Source organism: Haliotis asinina, chromosome 2 (assembly GCF_037392515.1).
Source record: "Haliotis asinina isolate JCU_RB_2024 chromosome 2, JCU_Hal_asi_v2, whole genome shotgun sequence".
In the NCBI taxonomy this organism is placed as follows: Eukaryota; Metazoa; Mollusca; class Gastropoda; order Lepetellida; family Haliotidae; genus Haliotis; species Haliotis asinina.
The window spans coordinates 37,844,159-37,864,048 of record NC_090281.1 but is presented as its reverse complement, the minus strand read 5'-3'; the positions used below and the strand labels follow the sequence as shown (position 1 = coordinate 37,864,048).

Below are 19,890 nucleotides of genomic sequence, written 5' to 3'. Positions count from 1 at the left end.
AGTGCCACAGCATTACATCTCGCTAGTGTCCTTAGTGGATATGCTTACGTTATGTCCCGTTTACGTTTATCAACAATTAATGCATAAAGTGTGTAGTAGTGTGTGAAACTGACAGTGGGCATTTTCCGGCCACATAGTCATTTCACACAGCTTGGCAAGGTGAGTATACGGCAAAGTCAACTGCTTGAGGTCGGTTCGTAGTGGTCAATCCTGCCGCTGATGGGTGTATACTTACATTAATTCACAGCCCATCTAGAGTTAGAGTCAATTTAGAATTTAATTCACTACTGCCATTAATGACGTTCTCACTCAGAACCTGAGCAACGTCGTTGTCGAACGGTTTGTTGGTGATCCCAGTGAAAGATGCAAACCGTCCATTTACTTGGACTTCACACAGGGTCAGGAGATCGTTGCCGTCAACGTGACGAGTCTTCTGAATCTTGATATAGCGGCCCACAGTAGGCGCAAAGCAGTTGACGGTGAAGTTAGCTCCTCCGGGGACGTTGCCAGTTATGGCGTCGCAAAGTCTAGGAAGCTCTACGAACCTGTATGGGTCTTTCAGGAGAGTACCAACATTGATGTTTCGCAGGCGTTCAGCTTGAATAGACAGGAACATGCTTATTTAGTGACTAACGACACATGTCGACGTTGAGGAGAGAGAAGTAACTACAGTAAACTATGGCAGTAACGACCTCAAAGGGCTCGCCAATATTATTTCGGTATAACTATTTCATCATAGGCATTTCGACTTAAATATACAGCACGTGGACGGAGCATGAAACAATTAGTATGGAAACGGTATGTTAGATTTGTCAATTCTTTATAAAAGGGGCGCCGGGGTAGCCTAGACGTTAAAGCGCACGCTCGTCGCTTTCGGATTCGATGCCACCGATGGGTAAAATGTGGAACACCCCTTTCTGGTGTTCCCCGCCGTATTGTTGCTGAAACACTGCTGAAAGAGGCGTAAAAGCATACTCATGCACTCATTCACGCACTCTTTATGAGCGTGTTCCTTATAAACGTAATTTATTGTACCTCGAAAAATACGCACACTGATGACTAGAAAGGATTTCGTAGGGACCAAGCTTTTACGTGGAGACAAGCGTCACATTAACGTTCTACAGTACGGTGATAGACTGAGCATTTTTCTAAACGGCTTGAGAACATAAACAAGAAAATGCATTTTTAATGCTTACAATATTACGCAGCAATAATATGCACGCAGTTCACCGATTTTAGAATTTTGTTCGATTTTGATGTCAATTCCTGGAAAAAATAATTTAGTTATGGCAGATCGTCAATGGTCTAGAAAACCTAAAACCTCAGCATCCGTGTACTCACCACAGCAGTCGCCCCTGTTGGTAATAATGATGGAGTTGATGTAGTAGTAGGCGCCGAGGTCGATATAGAGTGTGGGAGTTAGATCACCAATCGCGCTGGAGTAACAGCTTCTTCCATTGACGAAGTCGGTGTCAAAGTTGCCGTCAACAGCTAGGCCAGGGGAAGCAGTGAGGTTGGTGACAGCGAAATTAAACTGGGAAGAAGCACGCACTGGGCGATTCCGGGCGACATTGGTGTAAGGAATATTAAGAAGGTTTTCTGAAATTAGGAAATGAAGGTGTGGAAAAATGAATCTTTACGTTTGTGGAGAAGCCACTGTGCCGAAGATTACTGAAAGCCACTACATGACATCAACAATTTGGTATTTAAATCTGTTTTACCAATGAAGATCCGGGTTACACTTGGTCTACAGCAACTCATGTGATTAGGTTATTAGGTTAAAACATACTGTTGATCTCTGTGTTGTCTGATCCAGACTCTTTTACTTACAGACCGCCGCCATGTTGGGGAAAGGTGAATGATTTCATATTAAGCGTACATACTGTTGAAGTTGCCTCCTGATACAAAGACTTCGCAGATGGTAAGAGGGTCAGTAGCGGCGGGTTTTCGAATACGAACGTAGCGTCCAGTCACCATACGAGAGCAGGAGAGTGAAACTGTTTGGCCAAGGTCCACTCCATCAATGACCATGGAACAGAACTCGGGAATCTCGATACTGGTCGGGGGGCTGAACTCAAAAACTTCAATCGTTAAACCACTCAGACGATCAGCTGAAATATAAATGAAATCGTTCTTCAAAATTCAGTAACAATTATTTTTTGTCTGCTTTTTGATAGCAGTTAGGTTCATTCAGCCATTTTGACGATGAGCAGAAAGAACGCTTTCTATACTCCAGCAATGTTATGGTGAGAGACACCAGAAATGGGCTTCACACCTTTTACCCTGGTGAATCGAACCCAGGTCTTCGGCGTGACGAGCGAAGGGCTAACCACTGGCCTATCCCACCGCCTTGTACCCTTGTTGAAGCTATTATACATCATAACATATCTTACCTAACAAATAAATGTCGCTGTCTGATTGGCTGACCCAATCAATGTACCCCGGTTACAAGCGAGAAACATTTCCTGTGTTACCCTGTGATGTACATCACCCTTTGTACATCAACCCATAACGCCCTTGTAACCAGTGAACACCTTATAATGGTTTTCTTGGAAATATGGCACATTTTGCATCACTTGTTTATTACATGAATACAATTCACTGATTAGCTCTGACATAGCCACTGTGATACTAATGGGATATATTCCTTAGTAATATGGCCTGAATACCCTAAAGTAGGGGTATTTAACTAATGACGGGGACACTGAATAGCCTACTGCCATGGTCATCAAACCATTCATAATGTATCAGACCATTAACTTCGTCAGTTGAGGTGAGGTTAGGTGAAATGGGAGAGAGTTTTTTTGGGTTTCTTTGGGTTTTTTTCGTTTTTTTTTTGTTTTGTTTTTTTGTTTTTTTTGTTTTTTTTTGTTTGTTTGTTTGTCTGTGTGTGTGTGTGTGTGTGTGTGTGTGTGTGTGTGTGTGTGTGTGTGTGTGTGTGTAGATGCCAATCTGTACAGAAGCCAATTCAAAATATAAATTCTGGAACCCAATCAATTTTTTAAACATTCGCCCAAATAATGGCACTGAAATCGGCGTGATAAGGAGATAATCGGAGAACAGTATGCCCATGTGCTTTCAGAATTCAGCATAGAGTTGTAAAAGGCAAATCATGTATATTGTAGCCACGATTTGATTTCATCTTTCCAATTGGCAGTTGTTGGAGCTTTGGCTATTTGTGTGCTATGGTAAGGGGCATTGTAAATTATGACTACTTTGTTTGAGGGCAGATTAGGAATAAGTTTTTCTTGCAACCACTGCTCTTTTGTGTGGCTTTAAATATCAAAGGAACCGCCAGCTCCTTGTCGCTTCACCAAAATTTTGACACCGTGTGATGGACGTGTACCCATGATTCGTTAATGTACACGATTGGACGGTTCTCTTTACGGTATTGGCGAATCATTCTGGGAAATCTCAAACGCCATGCAACAATGTCTTCGCTCCATTGGGACCTGTCCGTCTGAACGAGTTTTCCGACATCTGCAACCAATTTTTCGCATTGTTTCTTCACTCCCTGTATATTCCAAATCATCAGTAGCCATTTTCATGATGTTGGCGGGACACTACTTGAGAACATTTCGCTTATATAACTTGTATGCGTGTGTATCTGTGGGACCAACAAGTACCATATTTTAAAGTCTTTTGTATGACGCGGCTGGGGATCGAAGCCGCGACCTTCCGCTCCCCGGCCGGGCGTTCTAACCACTACAGCACGGAGGTGGTCGTGTCAGGTAAAGCTGAAGCAGTATGACTTGTTACAGCTAAATAATTACATACCACAACAGTCTCCTCTGTTGGTGATGGTAAGACCGGAGACGTAGACGCGGGACCCCAGGTCCACGAACCAGAAGGGGTTGGGGTCATTCGCAGGAACATCGCTGGAGAAACACGAACCAGCAAAGAAGTTGGAATTGTAATTGCCGTCGACGGCGAGGCTTGAGCTGGCGGTGATGGCAGGAACACCGTTGACGAAGACACTGCTGGAGCCGGTGGGGCGATTCTGGGCGATATTGAAGCCTGGATTTACAAGAGAAATAATGTATAAATAGAATGCTGTGAAAGCGGTCACTTTTCTAAGGATACGACGCATTTATTTAGATACGACATACCACATATTGTTTACAAGCCTTTACACTTGTTTATCCCGGGAGGCACAGGTGGGGCAGGATACGTTCACCTTCATAGAAAATCGCAAGCACATACTTGTGATATCGCAGTCATACCATTGACTGTCGGAATTCTCGCAACTGTTATGAAGTTTACATACATTATGGGTGGGGGAATGGTTTTGGATAATCAATTGTATATACGATACCTTAGATTCCATATTTTTGAGAAAATATGCATAATACCGAGGTATTTACTTACCGAAACTGTCGGCTTTCCCTGCTGCTATGAGAGCCGCTAGGCAAACGACTAACTCCATGGTAGAAGGAAGGGACGACAATGGCCAGTGATTCCGGAACACGCCTTATATACGTAACAGGCGATCTCATGTTAAATGACTTCTGAGAAAATATGAGGTATGCGAGAATTGTCGACGAATACGACCTGGGAAGTGCTCATTACGACAAGCCCTAGGTAGCCCCCTGGCTGTTACATAAAAAAGGATTCATAAGAATAAAGTTAACGTGACAGGGCTCCCAATCAGAGCAACGAGTCATTAGAAGATTAGTTTCATGCAACTGTTTTAGGGGGTATTTTTATCTTCTTATTGTTTTCTTCTTCTTCTTCTTCGTGTGTCTGTTTCTTTTTTTTCAGTTGTGGCTTTTGTTGGTAGTGTCGGGGGTAAGGGGCGTTCTTGCTATTTTTATGTATTGTTAGTTTTCTAACACTCTTTTCAACATTATTTCAGGCACCAATTTTGTGTAGGATGTTAATGTTTTTGCTGAGAATATGGTTGTTTCCTGAGAAGGTTTGGAGCAGTTGGATACCCGGGCCTTTACCATTATCTCCAATACAACGGCCTGGAACACCTGACATGGTCTTCCAACATAATACCTACATGTATGTGAGGAACTGAACCCAGTTTTCTTTAACCACTTGGGTACGTTACCGTACCTCGTGATCAGGAATTAACAGTGATGGTGTTGGTCCCATTGTGTATTTTTGCAATAAAATGTCATTTGCCTGTTTTGAAACCACGGACCATTGCATATATGTCAGGTATTTACATCTCAAAAGATGTTTTATATGATCCTCATAGTTTTTCTCGGTTATTTTGTGTTTGTGCGTGCGTGCATTCGTGCGTGCTTGTAACAAAATGCCATCTGCTCTGTTTACTTAACCTACTCGAGATCTTGTCAAGGTAGTTAACCTTTGGTTTATATACATTTTCCCAAACTACAAGAACTTCATGACGTGTCTGGTGTGCGTTTGGGGCGTTCTGGGGCACTTGACTGGTGTGTCAGAAGTATCCTTAAACGTATAAGCAATCGTTACGCCATTGACAAGATCGGTAATTAGTCTTCTGAGACCTGTCTTTCACTAATAGTTTTATAATTAACTGTCCATTAATTGATTCATAATTACCTCTGACTTGGGGATTGGCTAAGTGTGTTGTTAGTCCACGACTAGGCATGATGTTGTGTTATGTAATCGGTCATAATGACCGTCAGTGTAGGTATACATACCGTGATCTCGGGAGTCCGGTCATAATTCTATCGTCTCATTTGAAATGGATTTCATCATCTGCATAGCCGCTTTTGTAGCAGCTGCGACCGCCAATAATTTCGGTAAGGAACTATCTGCCTGTACTGTCACGGGCAAACACATATTCATGTACCACTAGCATGATACAACATTGTATTGCTATTCATATACCTGTTATCCCGGGTTAGAAGTGGTTTTTAGCAACACATGCTGATCGTAAGAGGTGACCAACGGGATCGGGTTGTCAGACTCACTGACTTGGTTGCTACATCGTCAATGTTTTTCATTGCAGTTCTCAGATACATTACATATGGTATTATAAGGCAATATATATCACATTCTTGGATATATAGAAATATGCTTCAAATAAATCTGTATTGGAAGTCTAACAGCTTACAGTCACATTGCCAGTAGTATTTGAATACATCTCTCCAAAATATAGCATATTGAAAGGCAGTATTCCAATGCTCTAGTACCTTAGGGGCATTGTTGCTCTCAATCAATATATCATAAAATACCCTTGAACTATTAACATTTGAGATCATAGTTTGGTATACACTATTAATGTTTAATTGATTTATGCAGAGAATTCTGCTTCCTAAAATTTGTCTCCAGTTTACTGTAATGTTATTTAACGATTGATAATAATCTAAGAAGGTTCCTCATATTTTGTGCCTCTGTTTTAGCTCGTCAAAGCTGAAAAGACCAATCTTATTACAAATATCTCTGACGTAACGTATACCTCAATCAAACCAATTTTGTTATCAAGTATGAGGATTTATAGAGAGCCTTTCATAAAATAGTCTCCAGGCTGATAAAACATCTCTCCTATATGGATTGTCGTCGCCAGATAGGCAATGAACAGCATTAGAGCCATGTGACTGTGAAGGATTTGTGGGAAAGGTGTTGTTAAAGCTTGAATTTTTCCTTAAGTGGTATTTCAGTGATGATAATTTCAAAGCATTGATGAAATATTCAATGTCAAACATTCTGAGGCCTCCATTCTCGAAGGGTGATATTTGAATCTTATCATTTTTATTATTCCATATAAATTTATAGAATGCTTTCTTGAGTTCATCGATGAATGTGTTTGGTGGGTTGGGGAGTGCGGAGAAAATGTACTAGAGTAGAGATTGCTAGAGTTTTGATAACGGATATGTTACCGATTAAACTTAACTTTCTTCTGCGCCAGCTAGTGTTTAATCTATTAATGAGGCCTATGCGTTTTCTAGTATTCATTACAATGTACCCAAAGGTCTTGTGCCAGTCAAGTTAAAAGCCATGGGCTAAAGGTATATTTCTACCTGGCATAAAGTTTAGGTTTTGTCTTGTTATATTCATCGTAAGTCCTGACATTTGATACAATTTATTCAGTGTTTCAATTGCAGCCTTGAGGCTTGTTTGAGAACCGACTAGATATAGCTTTGCGTCATCGGCATATTGTCCAAGTTTCTGTTCTATAATCTTGCGTGTTATACCCTTTGTTTCGGGATTCGACCTTATAATAATGCCTAAAATTTCAACTGCAAGGATAAATAAGGTCAGACCAGGTGTCTCCTGTCTACATTCCCGTTCCTGAGGAAGAAGGAAGAGATATGCTTATTATGTAGCACCTGCGCTGTTGTGTTATTACTAATCAGGATATTAAATTTAAATCCATTTGATACTACTGGGCCCAAAAACAAACGCTTTCATTACCTGTGTTATAAATGAATTTCAGATAGTGTCAAAGGCTTTTTCAAAGTCTGTTAGGCAAGGCGTATTTAAAATTCTTTTTTTCAAATACAACATCTCAGAGAAGTCTTATATTTTATAAAACCTGTTCGATGCTCAATGTACAATTGTGTCTAATTTTGATTTAATCCTGTTTACTATAGAAGTGCTTACCAGTTTGTAAAGAACGTTTAGTAATGAAATAGGTCTCCAGTGTTTTAGAAATGTTCTGTTTCTTTTTGGTTTAGTTAAGCAAGTAATATTTTCTCTGTTCATTGTAGTAGTTAATTCATCATTTGTAAATGTTTTCTTTTATAATTACGGTAAACCCACCGGCCTAAATCTCACAAAAAGAACTTAAACAATTCGGTTAGTAGCCATCTATTACTCGGCTTTTATCGTTCTGCATGGAAAGAGCAGCTTTATTAATTTCTTCTAGGCTAAACTCTGTTTCTAAATCCTCAAAGTCTTTCTTTGTTATCTGGAATGTAAACAGATCTTGAATCCCTATCATTTTCATCCTCATGATAACGAATATCTCTATACAAATAACTGTGAAATTGTTTCAGTTCATCTAAAATATTACTACCATCTGTAATCGAATCGCCGTTATCTTTCATAACACTGCCTATAAGCTTACTAGTGAAATTTCTGCTTCCCAAGTGACAGAAATGGTTGGTTTTTCTCCGTCTTCATACCATTTAGTTCGTCTTAGAAAATGATTTCTTCTTACATCTTCCTCGTTCATATCCTAAGTGTTCATGCTGTTGATCACCGGATTATACCGGTCCATACTCGAATATCTACAGACGGCCGCCATATAGCTGGAATATTATTGAGAGTGGCGTGACACAACAAACAAACATATACCTGCTGTATCTCTTTCTTAATCCTTAATTCCGTCTTCAGACCAAAACATCGCCCAGAATCGCCCCACCGGTTCAAGCAGTGTCTTCGTTAACGGCGTTCCCCCCATCACAGCCAGCTCGAACCTCGCCGTCGATGGCAACTTCAACTCCAACTTCTTCTCCGGATCGTGTTTCTCCAGTGATGTTCCGGCGAATGACCCCAACCCCTTCTGGTTCGTGGACCTGGGGTCCCGCGTCTACGTGTCCGGCGTCACCATCACCAACAGAGGCGATTGCTGCGGTAAGTTTACCTAATCAACGCAGCTTCGAACATGCAAGCTAGTTTGGAACGAACGAACTTAAAACCGTAACCTATATTTGAGAGTAACAGAATAAGGACGACAAATCAACACGTGCTATTGAAAAGTGTAAAACGATGTTTCGTTATATTTTAGCTGATCGTCTGAATGGTCTAACGATCGAGGTCTTCGAGTTAGATCCCACAACTAGTTCCGAGACTCCTGAGTTCTGTGCCATGGTCATTGGTGGAATGGCCCTTGGTCAAACAGTTTCACTCTCCTGCTCTCCAACCGTCACTGGACGCTACGTCCGTATCAGAAAGCTCACCGCCACCGATCCTCTAACCATCTGCGAAGTCACTGTGTCCGGAGGCAAGTTCAAACGTAAGTATATGCAAAGGTAATCAATTGTTACCCACTTAATATGTTCACAATATTCATTATCCTGTGTAATGTTAAATGCAAACATAAATATTAAACGGTCACGTTTGCCACATATACATGCGGTATTATTTTAAACGATGTTTCCGGCATAGGATCCTTTTAAACAAAGAGATTTGTCCAAGTAAACTTCATTTTACGAAAATGCATAAATGTAATCGATTATTTTCAAATAATATTTACGGCGCTGAGTATTTGGTGATTTTAGGCATACAAAGTTACACAGACAGATGCATCGTGTATCGTTGTGCCTGTTTAATTTTACTTTTTGAAGTTGTGAATTTTCACAAATAACCTTCGTACACCATGTACAATTTGAACTTTTGACAATGATCTTAATTATGTTGTAAACAAAAATATGATTATGTACCTTTACAAGTTTCTGAAATAGTCAGGACTACAAACGAAGATATCGACGTCATTAAATTTTGCCCTGAAAGTGTATACATAGTGCTACTGGCCACGTAACTTGTATTCCGCTTCTTCAGCGACATTCCCTGGCGTCAACCCCACTAATGTTGCCCTGAATCGTCCAGCACGTGCTACCTCTCAACTCACTTTCGCGGCCAGCAATCTGATTGCCTCCCCTGGCCTAGCTGTGGACGGCAACTTTGACAGCCAGTATGACACAGGAAGGAGCTGTTTCTCCAGCATCGTTGGTGATCTGACTCCCACCCTCTACATCGACCTTGGTGCCTACTACTACATCACCTCCGTCACCGTCACCAACAGGGGGGACTGTTGTGGTAAGCGTTCTGCGTCTGTGTCCCAGAGACGCATGTTATCAGAGCCGTAGTACATATATGCTATGTGGATTGAACCGTTATAGTAAATGAAGCCGCTTTTAGCACTATCCCACCAGCGGGGGACAACTGAAACAGGATTCACACCTTGTACCGAACCCGAGTCCTTGTACACCTTGTACCGAATGACGAGCGAACGTTTTAACCAGTAGGCTGCCCCTGTTCCGATGTATGTTTCAGCGACATTTAAAATAGTGATAGTGTTCGGACAAAATTATATGCGGTATTGATATCATTATGTATTTAAGCTACGTACCAGGATGTACCTGACTATCAGAGAAATCCGTCATGAAACGGTATGACGAATTGTGTTTTTGTCGGACTATACAGTTGCTGTTTGCGACAAGGATGACGCAACACATACCGGAAGTACATAAGTCTCATTAACCTAACGTATTCAGACAATGACGTACTTTCAGCCGATCCGAATTTTCTCGTGTAAAAGTGAAAACACACATCACAATCAACTCTGGTTACACTGAATTCCAATTTCTCGTTTCATATGAAAATCAAATTTACAAATGAATTTTAACCTTGAAATTTAGTAACAACGTATTTCTGTTTCATGTCGAGGTGTAGGCAGCATGACCGTAACTAACACGTCACAAATTGTCCCTGTTTGATGGGTCGTAAAATCATTTGCAATGTATCTGGCTCACTCCGTACACCTGTTATGTGTTTTTACGCTTTTTCAATGTAGCTCTGTAACGTACAATGGGACTGACATAATATCAATTCCGTACCAGACCGCCAAACTTTTCTACCGACAGAGCCTCGTTTTGCGATTTCCTCGATTCCATTTGTCAGAGCTCGCCATACGGCGACGTGTTTGCAATATTAGGAATGTAGTGTTGCAATATACAAGTGCTTAGATGTATCAAATTATACTGATTAATATCTATGTATCCAGTTAAATGAATCAATTAAAAAAATCTGGGCTGTTTATTGTACTAAGGTGCACAATAGGACGGAACCCAGTCAACTGGAAACGAGATCAATGTTTTGACTTGCCTGTGCGGAGTAACGTCCCTTAGGCATTCCAGGAACTTTCATGCGTGTTCAAGCTGAGACTGAATAGTAATGGAAGCGCGTGCTGACGTAAACGGACGTAAACATTCTCTTATAAGTCAATGTTTCCCCTCTCGCTGGCGTTACTGAAGGTAATTTATTGTTTGACGTCGCACCCAGCAATGGTCCAGCTGTATGACAGCGGGTTCTATATGATGGTACCTGGACCATACAGTCTAGTAAGCACAGCATGAGCATCGGTCTACGCAATTGGTATACGACCGCATGTGTTAGTTGCCTCGCGACGAGCAAGGGTATTAGTGGCCAATGGGTACTGGTCAATGGTTGCATCTTTCCACTTTAAATGATTTTCACACAGTATCTTGTGTTTTAGCATCACGAAATTTTATTGATTTCAAAACTTAACGTTATTGGTGAAAGTTTGAGAATTAGGCCATCGTATAAAATGGTGCAAACGTTCTATATGCCTTGTAACATGGTGATGCTGAGTGCAACTCACTCACTATAACATGGTGATGCTGAGTGCAACTCACTCACTATAACATGGTGACGTCATACTCTGCTTCAGCTGAGCGTCTCCGCAACATCGACGTTGGAATCCTTATTCAGGACCCCTTCAAGTACCTAGAGTTCCCTCATCTTTGCGGCACCATCACTGGCAACGTCGCTGGAGGAGCTAACTTCACCGTCAACTGCTTCTACCCAGCCGTCGGCCGCTTCATCAAGATCCAGAAGACCAGCATGGAAGACAGCAACGACCTCCTGACCGTGTGTGAAGTCCAGGTCAGCGGGAGGTTCGCATCGTACAGCGAGGTCACCAACAAGTTTGTGGACGATGACGTTAGCCGTGCCATGACTGCAAACAACAAAGTTCCAAACAAGGTAGAAAACGATGATGCTGATGTAGCTTTTGAATTTGATTTTGACAAAGACTGGCAAAACCTTGGATGAATTGTGAAGTGTAAATCTTGCAGAGATACTTTTATTCGAGCACACCAGAGTACGATTATAATCTAATGATGATATTGCATCATAATGATGTAGATGCCAACCAATGTGCTTTATAACAAATAATGATTGTGACAAATGAAAAGTTCACTTATATTGCAAAACCTTTTTTGTACATTTGATGTGAATTCATAGCAGCAAATAGGCAGTGAAGTGAACGTTTTTCACATCCCAAAACGAACATGGACCTGTACCATGTGTCACTTAAATAGGAAACGGGAGAAGGGGTAGCCTCGTGGTTATAACGTTCGATCTTCACGCCAATTGTCCACATGTGTGAAGCCCATTTCTGGTGTAGTATTGCTGGAATAGGAAACGCCCCATAAAAAACAAATCTCACCATTTAAAGATAAAAAAAAACTCACACCAGCTATAGATATTAGACAACTTGAGACACTGACGCACAGTAGAGAAGATCCTCTCAGTCACCGATTGCAAGAAGCAACTAACCAGACACTGAAAGATATACCAGTACTGAAAGGTTCCACACCGCATTCTGAAAGTTTTGTTTTCAATAATGATGTCACAATTTAGTGCAAAGTTACAGATTTACACAGAGATATCGCTTTCCGTTTTGTTCAAGCCATCGAGATGTGTGATGTTGCCTGACAATTAAAAGTGAAATGATATCTAGAGTTTGATTTGAAACAGCGCATCCGTTGATGATCATATTCGTCTGTATACTTATGCCAAGAATAAAAAGTTAAGCGCCTGCCTATTTCAAAAGTAAGGTGTGAAGTTTTAGAAATGTTAGGCTGAACTAATTGGGAAGACCAATCTATATTTAGAAAAGATGTATGTGGTAATTGTTTTAGGGATATCATAAACATTTGTATTTACAGTTAAAGGATATATCGCTGCAGATGTGATGACACTGCCTTTTTTAAAATCAAAATAACTATTCCTGTTGTCCTTATACAAGACTATTAAATTTAGGTTTCAGGTGTGACGATATAACAATTATTTCTGATTTTCACTTTTCAAAAGAAGATAACAATTTTTTAGGAAAACAGTATGCATAATGGCTTTGTTTTTAAACTAAAAGTACTAAACCATATTATGATAGCTCTTTTTTTCTGAAAGATTTGCTATGTGCCAACCTATATTTTTGTAAAATATACTGGGTGACGCGCAATGAAAACTCCGTACAGGTCTGTGACCCGTGAAGGTTCCGGGGTAGAAAAGGCCTTCAGCAACCCATGCTTGCCATAAAAGGCGACTCAGCTTGTCGTAAGAGGCGACTAACGGGATTGGGTGGTCAGGCTCGCTGACTTGGTTGACACATGTCATCGGTTCCAAATTGCGCAGATCGATGCTCATGTTGTTGATCACTGGATTGTCCGGTCCAGACTCGATTATTTACAGACCGCCGCCATATAGCTGTAATATTGCTGAGTGCGGCGTAAAACTAAACTCACGCACGCACCCGTACAGGTCTGTATAACGAACGGACTCCCTGTACTGTATACACGTGGCTGATCACATATCTATTCATAATCATGAAGCATATTGTAGCCCATTCATTGTGTGGACTCACCCATTCATTATCTTTTGTCATACATGGTATATTTGGGATTACACTTCCTCTGTAAAGATCTATAGCCTACTTTTATATTATGTATTGTCCAAATTGCGCTGTAGTTTTAACTTCATATACTAGTTTTAGACTCGAATTGTGATACTCTAGTTATTTTACCGTACTTTGATGACGGGTTTTATAATATCTACATGTTCTGTATAATCATGTTTATTCTCCTCACGATATGGCTGAAATATTGCCGATGTGACGTTAAATTATAACTCACTCACTCACTCACTCACTCACTCACTCAATCCTCTGTAAAGAGCAGAATTCTAGCACTTGTGCTGGGCTGAGTCCTATCTCTGATTCGAACCAACGCTCTCAGAATGAGGCACAAAACCGAGAGCTCTAACACGGCGACTTCCACAACTTGAAGAACATGACCTTCAGAGAAGACCTCCTCTTTCAATCAGGTGACCAATATCAATGATCATGTATATTGTAATTATTTATCACGGAATATATGTTAGAGAAAACACTTCTCGATTTCGGTAGACAATGTAAAACCATCGGGATTCCAGTCCCCCTCTCCCTCCGGTTTTACATTGTCTACCAAAACTTCAGAGGTGTGTTTTCGCCTATACTTAAACCATGCCTCTGTCAGTCACTCACGCACAACTGCAAGCGATACTGAGCCTCTTGAGACCAGCGTAGCATGTCATCCGAAGACACTGGGAAATAACAAAATACAAAATTCTTCATCGGTATTTATTTCAAAATATATTTCAAGCACCTATGTTTCCATAGATACTACCTAATATATTTGTTGATATTTCACAAGAACATAGTGATACTTAACGCTAAGGTAAGTACCCTGAAGACAGGGACAACAGCTGCAAGGTGCCATGGGGAGACAACTCTGTTATTAGTAGTTGTATCCGCCTCCAATGTAAAGAGTACCGCAACAAATGAAGTTCTCTTGAGCGTTGCAGCTCTCTCGGTCCCAGAGGTAATTTCCGTTGTCGATGCAGCGCAACAGAGCACAGTTCTCAGGTTTCGAGTCGCTGTCTACCACCTGTGTCTGGGAGAGTCCAAGAAACGGTGACTGATTGCTGGTACCGTTGATAAGAGGGGATGTGAAGTTGGTGAGTGGAACCTCATCGCCGGGGAGGTATCGCCATGTTTGCTTGTTTTGCAGTTTGTTGGCACCAATCCAGTAGCTGGCATCTAAGAAAGTTTTATAATGTAATTCCATGGTTTAGGGTAGAGTTGGAAGGTGTGAATGTTGCCTTACGTCAAAGTCAACATATTCACGGGAAATACATTGTAGCTACGATTATACGAAAAGTAATGGAGCCACGTTTGTACCATTCGATATCAATTATGTCATTGATATCGAAATTGCTCATTTCCTTTCGTTAATTCGAGCAGGTAACACATTATGAAACATTTGCTTTACAAAGATCTGATAGATATAAAACACATAGATAAACTTCTTTCTCAAAGTATGACCGTCTGTAATTCTGTAATTGTATTTTAACAAAATGGAACTATTCAGGGGAGGTAACTTACATGTGTCGGCTGGTATCATTGAGGTTACGAAGTTGTTCATGTCGTAGGTGAGGATGTCTGCTAGATCGGTGAAAAGGATGTTGCAGTACTCCTGAGAACACATGACGTCATGAGATATAATAGGATACACACACTATTGCTTCCGGAACATGATAATAAGTCTCACTTTGAGATACCATGCCTGTGGTTCTATGTGACTTTAGTTTTGTGCCGCTTTTAGCAATATTCCAGAATTATCAACATATATGGCATTCATACACTGTACCCATTTGGGGACTTGAACCCGGGTCTTCGGGGAGAGGTGTGAACACTTTAACCCCTAGGCTACTCCAACGCACGCACACGCACACACACAAACACACACATCTCCCGCCTCCCCACGCGCCCGACCCGAAGCATCCAGAGCCTGTCATGGTAAACGTTTAGGTGTTGCTCGACAGGAGATCGAACTCTGACCATCCATTCTTCAGTGAGGTGTTCTGTCCACCAAACCACGAAGGTTACTGATGTTGGTCGTCTCCAAATTATCTTGATCGAGGCCCAAAATTTCACTCATTGCACTGACTGGTGTTAGACAACAAACTAACTGATATTTTGGACTGATTTTGTTGTTTGTTTGTTTACTGGGATTACCTGAGCTTGGGCGTATGTGGTCTTGAAACAGGAGTAGAGGAAACAGTAGCGGTCAAGTTGTTCATAGCCATCTGGACAAGCTGTGAGAAAACACGTCAAGACAATCAACTTCATTCAGTTTTACATTCACGAAGTGCAATAGTCATACCGCGACGATATGGAAGTTTTTCACAAACTTTGTACCCATGTGGGGTCTTCAAGAACCCTGGTCTTCAGCGTGACAAACTGAGAGCAGTAGGCTTAACGGACCTCAGAGAGTAAACGGACCCCTCAAATGTGGTGAAAACGGCCACCGCGATAAAAAAAGGGATGTTTTCTGGAATTATTTTTGGCTGTTTTTGCTGGGGTCCTTTTCTCTATAACCCGGCTACTCCACCGGCCCCCCATCAGGGAGAATCCGTTCCATACTTACGTAATTCAAACCCTTCGGCTTCAACCTCACAGAACTGGAGAGTGTCAAAGGAACTATCCGAAAGTTTAGATATCCGTATGTAACGACCGACCACGTAATCTGGACACGTGATGGTTATATTTCCGGAGGCTGCAACATCACTTTCAACCAAGCCGCACAACTCGGGAGTCTCCGTGAATGGGAAAAGGTCGAATACTTCGATAGTTACATTTGTGATACGGTCCCCTGTAAACAGAGATGTAGTTGGTTTGAAATGCAGACTTTGAAGGATTTCCTGCTCTGGGAGTAAAACGTGTGTATGTTTGGTTTTTTAATGATATGTTTAGTATCAGTGCCCATGTAGCTTGAAAATGAGAAGAAATACACCAGCGTAAAAATGTAGTTATGCTTTATAAAGGGCAAAAAATGTATTTTACTCTGAAATTGATGAGTGTATCTACCAATGCATATTTATGAACATAATACATCGAAGTTAAGGTTGGAATGCACAATTTATAGGTGAAGTTTGTGCCCGGCGTACAAATAGGAAGTGTATCTGTTTGTTTCCATTATGATACACACACATGTGGCTTTTGAATGAGAGAAACAGCCAAGGAATCTGAGAAAGGATCTGTGTACCTGTAAATGAGTCCTCTTCCACAGAGGTCACCCAAGGTCGCGCTTCTCGTAAAATCACCTAGCAGCGAAAACTCGCAACATGAATTATCTCCCCTCTTTTTATCCAATCAAAACACGTGCTTCCTCGACTTTGATTCGATATGTTATAGTACAAATATTTCACGCATAGTAACTATAATATTCAAATGTATAAGAATTCACAAATATACCTTTATTGCGATTTTTTCATTCTTACAAACGAGGTAACTCACTTAGGTTGTAAAATACATGCCGCCAGACATAGACATACTGTAGACAATAGATGACTGTTTGTACTGGAGTTACCGGCTGCATGTCACTTCCTGATTGACAAGTTGACCACTTAATGATAATCCCACAAACAAGTCGACGGTCAATCTGAAATGCTTCTGGCTAAATGAAGCGGTAGCCTTTGTGCTTTTATTGCCACCGTCCGGTTACATACCTCGGACATACATAAGGCAGTTTATGAGAATATTGTATCAACCAGAAACAACCCATGAAATAACAAAGTGGTAATGGTGACAACAATTTACAACTGCTAAGCGTTCCTCCGATATATAAGCAAGTGCAGTTTGACAAGTCACTCTGCATCTGAATAAACCTTGGAACGCTAGCAACTCTGATGTCATCATTATCCTGAATTCATCTGTTGTATTTTAAGGCGAAAAATACCGTGAGACAGCACGTGCTCAGCGGTAATTTGGGCCTTAAAATAAATCTGATTGCAAACCAGTCACGAATCCTGAACACAAACACGATGGAAAGGTTTCTGAGAAGATTTGAGTAACCTCTGTGGGAAGAAAATACTGTAAAAGACACGGCTTGACCGAAATGAGCGAGAGAGAACTTGGCTTTACGTCGCACTCAGCTATATCCCTCATTCTATATATGGCACCGGCCTGTCAATAATCTAATCTCGATCAGACAACAGAGTGGCCAACAGAATGATCATCGATCTACACAAATGGGATGCAATGATATGTGTGAATCAAGTCAATCAGCCTTGACCACCCGGTCCCGTTAGTCGCCCCTCACGCCCGGCATGGTTTCCTTAAGTTCAATTCTAACCCGGATCTTCAAAGGTATAACCAAAGTGAAAAAACCATCTTCGACACGTGCCTCTACGGAATCAATACCAGACTGTCACATTAACAGCTCGGACAATTCCTGTTCTGAGAGTTATTATTTAGTGTAATAATTATCTACTGCTGAATGAGTTGTAAACCGGCATACAAAGATGAAACAGTCAGGAAATTGCTTTACTCATTGTTGTCTATTGCCATGTAGAATGCGCGGTGGTACAATTTCCTATCGGTCTGATTGTATGTTATTGTAACCCTATTGATAACTTTGCTCTTGCAGTCAACCATTAGACTCCCGTTTGAGTATCAACAGTTTTAAGAACTCGCCGGGGCTCCCGATATCGCTGCAATTGTTCCGCGAGTGGGCTGCGTTTGTTTACATTTGAGATGCAATTCCTTCAAATTCCTTCAGGTTCGCGTTTTATATTTTAAAAAAAAGCGAAATACGAAAACTGTTTATAAAAATATCACATACCACAACAATCTCCTCTGTTGAAGATGGTGACATTGTTGATAACGAAGAACTCTCCAAGGTCTACATACCAGAAGGGGTTCAGATCGCCAACCTCACTACTAAAACAACTTCCATTAAAGAAATTGGAGTCTGTGTTTCCATCAACAGCTGCAGATGCAGTAGCATTGATCCCAGCCCCTGAAAACGCGGACGATGCACCTGTTGGCTGGTTTAACGCTATGTTCGTTGATGGACCGCTGATGTCACCTGAAAAAGTAATACATAGCAAGACCTTTAATTTGACTGTTGATTCGTTCAACGCTATGCTCTCTGACGGTCACTGATGTCACCTGAAAAAGTAATACATGGCAATACCTTTACTTAGCGCTGTTGATTGGTTCAACGCTGTGCTCTTTGACGGTCACTAAGGTTACCTGAAAATGTAACGTCTCGTATCAATGCACAGCCAAACCCTCACTTGGTACCGTGCAACCCGTTTGTATCTAGAAGATCTAGTACCCATTACTTTTACTGCCATAAAACCTTAAGAACTAAATAACTAATAATATGTTAATTTCTCAAGATTTTGATAAGATCCAGTTGCTTGTAGCATCACACCAAAGTATAACCAAAGTACATGGGGAACAGGACGTTTCTAACAGTTTTTGTTGAATTAGCTTCTGGAAATAAGCGAAGAACAGGATGTTTTCATTATGGACCACGAAAGTGAAATAGTCTTCATAAAATAAAGTATGAACAAAGTTGATATAATTTTTTGGATGACTTCTTTCTCCATGATGGAACAGGCATCTTTCACTGGTAGAGGATTAAAGAACGAAATGCAGTATACCAAAATCTTCAAGAGTGATATCTGTAAACAAATCAAACCAATGTTCAAGGAATGTTCTTGCATGGATATCTTTAAAACTGAGTCGGACAACAAATATAAGGAAATATTGAAAACCGTTTATTTAAGAAAAGAGCAAACATAATTTTGCTACGGTCGGCTTTTGGTTGTTCGGATCAACGGGGGAGGAGTAATATTTCACTCGACGGCTTGATTCGTGGCTCAAAATATCATTCACCTAATTGTCTGGTCCAGGTTCTGTTATTCTGTTATTCTACTGGCACCTTGATCCAGTTTCAATACGACTTCATGTAGTTTTAAACAAATTCTAACGATGTCATCCTCGATTAGAAAGTGAAATTTCTGAAATTCGATTTTATAAATAAATACTCCGGACCATTTTGGAACCGCAGGTTCAACAAAATTGGCTACCGTAGTCTTTGATAATTTAATAAGCCATTGAGGCTTTTACAGTGCCGCTCAAAACGAAAATACGGTTTTGTATGGTTTTTGGGCATTTACCGTTTACAGAATTGCACAGGTACTAAGATACATCACTTACATACCTAACGCAGATCCAAGGAGGCCGACAGCAAGGAAAGCACACAGCAACAGCATGACGACGACAATGCTAGCTGACATCAATAACAGACTTTATGTAGCGTTCATTAAATAATTTCATTTCACTATGGCTATTGTGCATGCAAATACATATCACGCTCAGTAGGACTCAGTATACGAAATGTCACACCTGTCAATTACGATCCCACTGAGCTCGGAATCGGAGTTAATTGACAATTTCTTGGTGTCAGCAGGCAGTATGTCGTCCGATATATTTCTACGTCAGCACTGAGAATACACAAAACAATACTTTCCTATTGACCTCTATGGCAACGTTTTACTTTAGTAGACATCCAGATACTATTGCATGTACAT

The 19,890-nt window shown here is 40.9% G+C and overlaps 3 protein-coding genes across 3 annotated transcripts; 1 reads left to right on the top strand and 2 right to left on the bottom strand.

Annotated features, from left to right (window-relative positions):
* Window positions 1–241: 241 nt before the first annotated feature.
* Window positions 242–4,426, bottom strand: LOC137271789 (uncharacterized). The gene is made up of 5 exons (XM_067804190.1): window positions 4,369–4,426; window positions 3,778–4,017; window positions 1,884–2,111; window positions 1,342–1,599; window positions 242–597 (listed from the first exon to the last, which is right to left on the bottom strand). The coding sequence occupies exons 1-5, from the start codon at window positions 4,424–4,426 to the stop codon at window positions 242–244; spliced, it is 1,140 nt and encodes a 379-aa protein (XP_067660291.1).
* A 1,251-nt stretch (window positions 4,427–5,677) lies between these two features.
* Window positions 5,678–11,736, top strand: LOC137271788 (uncharacterized). The gene is made up of 5 exons (XM_067804189.1): window positions 5,678–5,735; window positions 8,275–8,514; window positions 8,669–8,896; window positions 9,442–9,699; window positions 11,354–11,736. Exons 1-5 carry the CDS (start codon window positions 5,678–5,680, stop codon window positions 11,734–11,736), a joined length of 1,167 nt encoding a protein of 388 aa, XP_067660290.1.
* Window positions 11,737–14,240: 2,504 nt separating this feature from the next.
* Window positions 14,241–19,596, bottom strand: LOC137271787 (fucolectin-3-like). The gene is made up of 6 exons (XM_067804187.1): window positions 19,521–19,596; window positions 18,129–18,374; window positions 15,933–16,157; window positions 15,521–15,600; window positions 14,884–14,978; window positions 14,241–14,535 (listed from the first exon to the last, which is right to left on the bottom strand). Exons 1-6 carry the CDS (start codon window positions 19,594–19,596, stop codon window positions 14,241–14,243), a joined length of 1,017 nt encoding a protein of 338 aa, XP_067660288.1.
* Between the last annotated feature and the right edge of the window lie 294 nt (window positions 19,597–19,890).